A 9,587-nucleotide genomic window follows, 5' to 3' on the forward strand; every position below is an offset into this window, starting at 1 on the left:
TCTCTCTGTCTCTCTCTGTCCCTCTCTCTCTGTCTCTCTCTGTCTCTCTCTGTCTCTCTCTGTCTCTCTCTGTCTCTGTCTCTCTCTCTCTCTCTCTCTCTCTCTCTCTCTCTCTCTCTCTCTCTCTCTCTCTCTCTCTCTCTCTCTCTCTCTCTCTCTCTCTCTCTCGCTCTCTCTCTTGTCCAACTTTCTCTTCAAACCTGTCTTTCTGTTCAAGATAAGTATATGTTATTATTGCTAGTAGCGCATGCGCTACGTCCACTCGTCAGATGACAACGAGAAATGCCATTACGATGACGCAAGAGGAGTGACAGATGACGCAAGAGGTGCCACAGATGACGCAAGAGGTGCCACAGATGACGCAAGAGGTGCCACAGATGACGCAAGAGGTGCCACAGATGACGCAAGAGGTGCCACAGATGACGCAAGAGGTGCCACAGATGACGCAAGAGGTGCCACAGATGACGCAAGAGGTGCCACAGATGACGCAAGAGGTGCCACAGATGACGCAAGAGGTGCCACAGATGAGGCAAGAGGTGTCACAGATGACGCAAGAGGTGCCACAGATGACGCAAGAGGTGCCACAGATGACGCAAGAGGTGCCACAGATGACGCAAGAGGTGCCACAGATGACGCAAGAGGTGCCACAGATGACGCAACAGGAGTCAAGGAAAGAAACATTTGAAACAGCGTTGGTAGGACATCGCAAGTCCCTCGAGGAACGAGGAAGGAAAGGAAAGAGAGTTCGAAAAAATAAGAGGGGGGGGGGGGAAGTTTCGAACATGGAAGGGGTGGGGGGGGGGTGTCCGCAGGCACCATGCATGGGGCGTCCGGAACAGCCTACCAGGCCGAGGTCCTGGTGGAACCAGAGAAACAGACACAGCAACACGAGAAATCAACATAAGATCACTGTTGCAATACTCAGCTTCATCCTCGTGATTGGCTGCAGCATCATTGACCTTGTGACCTCTGACCTACTTTCTTTAAGGACAACTTACAGTTTTCGACTCGCTCTCTTACTCATGTGTGTCTCTGTGTCTCTCTCACTCTTACTCACGTCTCTCTCACTCTTGCAGATTCACTTTTACTTCTTGATTACAATTCAAAGTTCACGGTCTGCTCTTTCAATCCTCCCCTGACTTACTATTCTCTGATTCATTCTCTTATCTCATCCCTGCCTGTCTCTCATTCCTCCTTGGCTCTTCTCTCTCACTCCTCCCTGCAGGACGACAGAGCTGCCCCACCACACACAGAGATCACACTAACGTGATGCATCAAATGAACAAATCCACATTTTATTTTACACAAATTTGAACCCTGTCGTAGTTCAGTCGATTAAGGCAGTGTCTGGGATGCTCCCAGACGCAGGTTCGAATCCTCGTCACGGCCCTTGTGGATTTGTTCGAGCTGCCCCACGATAACACTACACCATCACCAGGGCCAAGAGACTGACAAACAAAGCCAGACACACAGTAAAAGGTCCCGTAGCTAAGTGGGCTGACATAGACAGGTAAGATAAGGTAGTTACTAGGAGGTTAAGCCAACATGACTTGTTCAACACTGTGACGGGAAGAGTACAACCCAGCTGTTGGAACCTGCAGAAGTGGAACGCCTTTTTTTCCACATCTTGAGGTGCTTCGAGGAGCTGTATATAAATGGCCCCACGGCTAGGCCCATTACGGGCTCGCCATAGCCCGTGCTACATGGACATTTCGTTCTTAGTAGCTAAATCGAAAACAACAATAACGGCTAGGCCTAAGCAGAGGTGCCACTATTGCATTACTTACTGCAATGTGAAGCAACCGAAGCCCTGCGCATCAAACTCATCACTAATCCAACGACAGCAGCTGCAGTAAATGCACATTCCCCAGCGACTACAATGATTAGAAAAGCCGTTAAAGAATGGGACTCACTAGTGAACATTCTGCACCTACATCCGCCACCAAGATAATGTTATTAAAACACGACTAAAACAGAAGCGAAATAGATACAGGGAAAAAGGAGGAAACCCCACCTCCATTTAAAACTTTGACCCAAATATCATAGTAACAAGGTTATCGCGAATAACCGAACTCAATTACGGGCTCACCATAGCCCGTGCTACATGGACATTTCGTTCCGAGTAGCTAAATCTAAAACAACAACAACAAATTAGGCCTATATAACCCCTGGCTGGTGGTCTGATCAACCAGACTGTTAGACTCTTGCTTCTCTTATGCAATCCGGGTGATGAGGTATCATTTTCAGGTGTTTATACACCTGCAGGAGGCCAAAGAACTCAAACCAACCAACACGGTCACGACAAAAGAGAAACAATTAAAGAAGAGAAGAGAATTACTTAAAAACTATTTAGATAAATGATGACTCCAGAAAGACCATGAGACCGACGGAGAAGTTGGCACCGGCGACGAGGGTCACAATGTAAGCCTACAGGACGATCTGAAGGTTATCTTGAGATGATTTCGGGGCTTTAGTGTCCCCGCAAGCCGGTCCTCGACCAGGCCTCCACCCCCAAGGAAGCAGCCCGTGACAGCTGACTAACTCCCAGGTATCTATTTACTACTAGGTAACAAAGCATCAGGATGAAAGAAACTCTGCCCATTGTTTCTCGCCGGCCCCCGGGAACGAACCCGGGACCACAGGATCACGCATCCAGTGTTCCGTCCGCTCAGCTACCGGCTACGATAGCTGCGGGTGATACACCACAGTTACAATAGCTCGAGTTAAACGTTTGCAACAGCAAACACCAACAACATCATGAAACAACGACAACTTGGACGAGATCGACGACTGCAAGGACACGACGACCCAAAGAGGACGACGAAGCTCCACACCAACTCACTATATACCCCTCCACCTACCCTAATACACCTCCCATTTCCATTCCGTTGTCAAGTTCGATTCCCCGACCCCCGACATGCCTATCCCGTCCGTAGGGAGGGATAGTGCCGGCGAAACTTAGCACTTCCACCTGTGTTGTGATGAGTTTAGCACTGTAATGGGGATGCGCAGGGGAGCTCGAAGTAGTGTTGCGAGGAGGAGGAGGAGGAGAAGATCGTGGGGAAAGGAGATTGAGAAGAGGGGGGGAGAAAGAAATAGGAGGAGGGGAAGAACGGAAGGGGGAGAGAAAGGGGGGGAAGGAAGGGAGAGAGAGACAGACAATCTCATGCAATCTGCCCCCTGTCCGTCTCATATATTCTGGCCCCATTGGGCTAATGATACAGTGGATCAGCATGGAACCTGTTTTGTGTTGTGGCTGGCCCACGACGCTTGCTACTTGTTGACGACGGAGTACACAAGTGCAGGTGCAACACCTTCACTTGCAGCCACACACACACACACACACACACACACACACACACACACACACACACACAGAAAATTCACCTTCGCAAACAGAGTGGTAGACGGTTGGAACAAGTTAAGTGAGAAGGTGGTGGAGGCCAAGACCGTCAGTAGTTTCAAAGCGTTATATGACAAAGAGTGCTGGGAAGACGGGACACCACGAGCGTAGCTCTCATCCTGTAACTACACTTAGGTAATTACACACACACACACACACACACACACACACATATATATTTACAGACAATTATTTAGTCCTATACGCAAGCTTTCCCTTCCTATAGCACATGTTTTCTGCCTTGGCCATACTAGTTTTCCCTGGAACACAACTCGTCAATCGCTTAACAACCCTGTACCCAATTACTTACTGCCTGGAGAAGCGTTAATAACGATCAGTACCCAGTTAATCCTCTCCCTGGCGACGACTCGAACCCAAACCATAATATCAGGTTGCTATAGATGTTAACAGATAGATATAGTTGACAGTTGACTATAAGGAAACAGTCATACTGGAAGTCTTTCTCAGTTTTGTCCACACTGACTCTGCTAACTCTTGAAGCCTCATAAAAACACACAGTGGGTAAAAGTCCAATACAAGTCCAAGTCCACACAAGCGAGCATGTGGATAAAGGCCTTAGTCAGTCGGGGCCAAATGCACAAGATTGATTAACAGGGCAAAAAACCATTTCGTTTGGATTTCGTTATCAGGAATGTAAAATTACTTACTGTATCATTCCTTTTGCTTAAGCTATGATCAAATTGGAACGGACATCAGAATGACTTGACACAGTTTTATTGCACAGATAAAACAAAGAAATACAGCCTCAGAAAATTATAGATTGCTTTTTGAATCCTCGGATATCGTAACGGTTTCTTCAGGGGATGTTGTGTGTGAGTGTGTGTGTGTGTGTGTGTGTGTGTGTGTGTGTGTGTGTGTGTGTGTGTGTGTGTGTGTGTGTGTGTGTGTCCTTCTTAGTGACAGACAGCGGAGGAAACGAGAAAGGAACACGTGGAAGAAATGGCAAGAAAGAACTGGATAAATATGCATTGTTGTTGTGCCGAGCGAGTCGAATCTTTGGACTTCGCGGGTCGAATCTTCGGACTTCGCGGGACTTCGCAGCCGGAGTCTTTGGACTTCGCAGCTCAGGTCTTTGAACTTCACGGGTCAGGTCGTTGGACTTCGCAGCTCGGGTCGTCGGACTTCGCAGCTCAGGTCGTTGGACTTCGCAGCTCGGGTCGTCGGACTTCGCAGCTCGGGTCGTTGGACTTCGCGGATCAGGTCGCTGGACTGCGCCAGTCAGGTCGCTGGGCTGGGGTCGGTGTGGCGCCTCCACAGCAGCAGTGCATGTCCACCACTCCTGATATTATTTTTTTTGCATTTTGTTTAATTTGATCGAGTATTTTGGAATATCTCTGACCTTTCATGGTTGGATGCACATGGGTGTTTCTCCTTGTGTTGCTATGCCCGACTCCACGAAACACCGAGTGATTGGATTGCGTGTTATGTGTCGCTGCAAAATCTGGGGGTTAATTATGTTCACATGTTCAACATCACTGCACTTATAACGAATCCTTAACTCGATTCACCTTATGAGTACTTGTGTTTACTCATCTAGCTGTGTTTATAGGGTTGTGCTGTAGCTCCAGGGGCCACACTTTTTGCTGTTGCGAAGCCTCTGGTGTGTGTGTGTCTGGTCACCAATTGCATTTCGAACCGGATTTACTTGCTTAGAATAAATGTCAATAAGTTGGCTTTGGTTGCAATGTGTTCTGGATCTTATAATGCAAGACAATATTGTTGGTAATAATTCTAGACATTGTTATTGGCTAGATTAGAATTTGATAGTCTCAGGTGTTTTCTTGCGCGATATTTAATTATAAATTGAAATTTTTTTTGTGTGTGATATGTGATGCCTGTGTTTTCTGATATTGTGTGATATGTGATGCCTGTGTTTTCTGATATTGATACTAGTTAATTTATACTAGTTTTATATGTATCAACAGTACTACCATGCTGACACGGTAGTTAACTACCGTGATGTTGTTAACTACTTTAAATGTATAAAACATGTGTGTGCTACAGTTCAGTCAATCTTGCCACAAATTTCTTTCCTCTAAATAATTTACTGTTTTTTTATCATTAACTTAATCTCATCAGTCAACAACGGATTGTGCCAATAACTGAAACTCCCAATCACTGCCAACTGCCAGACTGACAAGACTGCCAACACGTGACACAGTCAACACGTGCCTGCCAAATAAGTGACTGGCCAGTCAACAGAAGTGCAGACTGCTCTCCACCTCCTGGGGAAAGCTTCAAGGACATCATGGGCCGAGGAACCCGTGATTCACGGAACTCCACGAGTAAACTCCTGATCTGAGAAGACAGGAGAGGGAGGCAGGGAGGGAGGAAGGGGAAGCTGTCACGTGAGGGGGAGAGAGGAAGCTGGGATTGACACGTCATGGTAGGGAGGTGTGGGGTGGGGGGGATGTTGATGAGACATGAGGGGGGGGGGGAGGGAGAATGAAGAGGGGGTATTGACACGTGGAAGCACCAGGATGATACTGATGATATCCACTTTACTGGATATCATCAACACCAGCACACACACACACAGGTGTGTGTGTAACTATTTTTTTGCAATTTAAGCTACACAAATCATTGCTGTCATGACTCGGGTATTTAACGTATCAAAGACTAGGCCAGACAAACTTGAATTCGAACTCGTCCGTGTTATTTCCCAAATTAGTATACGGAAGTACTAGTAATTAATTTAAGACGTTGCTAAGGTGACATACGGTATGCAAATTTAGCATCTTGAGTATGCAAATGAGAATTTAAGTACTGGAGCTGCATGCCAAATTATCAAGAGGTGAAGCTATTCTGTGATGAAATGCAAGCATGTCTGATGTACAAGTAATTAATATTATGATATTTACATGTGTAAATTTAGTTTAAGTATTATGAGTATAGAGAGTTTGTATTGTATATAGAGAGTTTGTATTGTATATAGAGAGTCTCGTGTTGACAACGGCTGTAAAACGGCCGTTGTCAACACCGTTGGCTCTCTATATATGCCGTTGTTATATTTATATATATATATATATTTATAATTTATATTCTATCTATATTTATTCATAACCATACTACTAATAGCTATTAACAGTTACTTAATACTAATAGTCATAGTTAATCACTATGACCAATCATCCTGTGTGATTGGAGGGGAGGGGGGGTGACTTTTAACAACACGCAATAAGCTCTTGACACCCATTATTTAGCCCTTCATATAGAGTTATTCCATTAGGCAGCCAAGGAGCTGAAAAGACGGGGCCCGAGAGGCGAAGTCTGACGCTGCAGAATCAAATATGCAGGCAGGCACACACACACACACACATACACACACGCAATATACATAGAAGTATACACACGAACATAATATATACACACACACACATAGTATGCACAGAAATTGCATACATACGCGAATGGTATGTATACACACATACAATTATTATACATACTTGTAGAATACACATAAATTATTATTAAGTATTATTAAGAAATTATAAATTATTATAAACATGGTATACGCACACTGTATACACATTTACACACGGCTTAAGCACATTGTCTATACATACACATGACACACCCATATAGTACACATACCCTCACGCTACACACATAAACACGGCATACACACACACACACACACACACACACACACACACACACACACACACACACACACACACACACACACACACACACACACATCAGAACACTCACGTCCACCAACACACACACACACACACACACACACACACACACACACACACACACACACACACACACACACACACACACACACAAACATACACGAGAGAACGCTACAAAACACATCATCAATAATCAACTGTGAACTCCTGTTATTTCAGCAATCAAAGGTAATCAAGCAATTCCCCCCCCCCCTCCCCCCTGTTACTCCCGTTGCAACAGGCTTGTCAGTTGCAAGTGCAAGAAGGAAGTTGCATTTTACGACCGCCAGAGACACGGACGCCAACACGGATAACGGAATATCCTCCGGGTTGTCTAAACGTGATTTTCCTGTCTACCCAACACGTACTGAGGAGGTCAAGGGTCACTTCAAGACAATCAAGGGATATATCTGAAAATGTTGTTGTTTTTCTCCCCTCCTTCCAGTCAGGAATGGGATCTTTGGAGAAAATTATACATTTTCCAGTGTTTCAGTAATGCTCAAAATGTATTTTAACTCTTAAGAATCTCTCAAGGACTTATAGATGAGTGAGGATGAGATGGTGTGGACCCACACGTACTTCTGCCACAGGAGCAGATTCTGTCTGCTTGCTCTCTGCCACAGGAGCAGACTACCTACCTGCTTGCTCACTACCACAGGAGCAGAGGCAAGTGAGCGCTCAGGTCATTGAAATCACAGGACTTCGAACCCCTGTACTCAGGCAAGTAGACCGCATCCCACAACCCTTAATAGTGCTTCGAACTGTGATTGAACACCGTTACTCTTTTACCACAACAACAACAGTAGTTTACTCTCGCGCTGGGAGCATTTATCGTATCATAAACGACTATTGCCAAGCACGAGAAAGGAGCCACGCTGCCAGAAGATGTCTCCAAGTGTTTATCTGATTCGATATTGCATGTTATTCTGGATTTACAACTTGATATTGGTGGGGGGGGGGAAGAGAGGAAATTTCTTGCAAACATGACAGTGCAAAGCAATGTGTGTGTGTGTGTGTGTGTGTGTGTGTGTGTGTGTGTGTGTGTGTGTGTGTGTGAATTTATGATGGATTTCTCCCACGCAAAATTGGGCAAAGATGACAACAAATTTACATATACATATTTCCATTTATAAAGATTTTCTATATCTGGAATATGTTTCCTCTGATGGGAACTAGAACACCCCCAACATCATCAGTTATTCTCACAAGCCCGTGTCTCAGTGTCTTGGGGTGAGAGACATCATCCCAGAGACCAACGTTGTATTATATGTTGAAATAATGTTATTGGTATATTACAAAAATTTATATATCATTCGCCCATTCATTATATTCATGCTATATTGCATTCAGGGGTTAAGTAAATATTAACATACAGACCAGATGTATATGGTGCTTATATATTGTTATATATAGTACAGTATATATGGGAAATACATATATATATATATATATATATATATATATATATATATATATATATATATATATATATATACATATATATATATATATATATATATATATATATATATATATATATATATATATATATAATGTATATTCCCTTCTTCCACCCAACCTGGTTCCTTTCTATATCCTTTTTTCTTTCTTTTTTTCTATATCCTGTGTGTTGAACCCCTTACCCCTTACACACTCACTTTCTGCGTCCTTACACACTCGCTTTCTGCTTCCTTACACACTCGCTTTCTGCGTCCTTACACACTCACTTTCTGCTTCCTTACACACTCGCTTTCTGCGTCCTTACACACTCACTTTCTGCTTCCTTACACACTCACTTTCTGCTTCCTTACACACACTCACATTCTGCTTCCTTACACACTCACTTTCTGCGTCCTTACACACTCACTTTCCACGTCCTTACACACTCACTTTCTGCGTCCTTACACACTCACTTTCTGCTTCCTTACACACTCACTTTCCACGTCCTTACACACTCACTTTCTGCGTCCTTACACACTCACTTTCTGCTTCCTTACACACTCTATTTTTGCGTCCTCACACTCACTTCCTGCTTCCTTACACACACTCACTTTCTGCTTCCTTACACACTCACTTTCTGCTTCCTTACACACTCACTTTCTGCGTCCTTACACACTCACTTTCTGCTTCCTTACACACGCTCACTTTCTGCTTCCTTACACACTCACTTTCTGCGTCCTTACACACTCACTTTCTGCTTCCTTACACACACTCACTTTCTGCGTCCTTACACACTCACTTTCTGCTTCCTTACACACACTCACTTTCTGCTTCCTTACACACTCACCATGTCTCCTCATCTTCTTCTCTCTTCTTCTACCCCTCACAGCCACTGGAAGGGCCTTGTTTCACCAGACTACCATTAACCACTCGTTCAACATGACCAAACCATGGCAGACTCTCCTTCATGTTGTTTCATGTTCATTTTCGTACCCCCTTTCATCTCTCAAGGACACTTTCATTCCTTCACCCATTCTTCC

The 9,587-nt window shown here is 44.5% G+C and overlaps 1 protein-coding gene across 1 annotated transcript; it reads left to right on the forward strand.

The window, feature by feature from the left end:
• The first annotated feature begins 314 nt into the window (after positions 1 to 314).
• LOC138371832 (uncharacterized protein PFD1115c-like) lies at positions 315 to 2,460 on the forward strand. Its single transcript, XM_069336858.1, has 2 exons — positions 315 to 695; positions 2,371 to 2,460. Exons 1-2 carry the CDS (start codon positions 315 to 317, stop codon positions 2,458 to 2,460), a joined length of 471 nt encoding a protein of 156 aa, XP_069192959.1.
• The last annotated feature ends 7,127 nt before the right edge of the window (positions 2,461 to 9,587 follow it).

The sequence above is a fragment of the Procambarus clarkii genome, chromosome 37, assembly GCF_040958095.1.
Source record: "Procambarus clarkii isolate CNS0578487 chromosome 37, FALCON_Pclarkii_2.0, whole genome shotgun sequence".
NCBI lineage: Eukaryota > Metazoa > Arthropoda > Malacostraca > Decapoda > Cambaridae > Procambarus > Procambarus clarkii.

What these genes read in the sequence shown, in the direction of transcription:
- LOC138371832 (XM_069336858.1), top strand. Translation starts at nt 315, where the DNA reads ATGACGCAAGAGGTGCCACAGATGACGCAAGAGGTGCCACAGATGACG. An exon ending in AAACATTTGAAACAGCGTTG is followed by an intron (nt 696 to 2,370) that starts GTAGGACATCGC and finishes TGATGACTCCAG; the next exon opens with AAAGACCATGAGACCGACGG.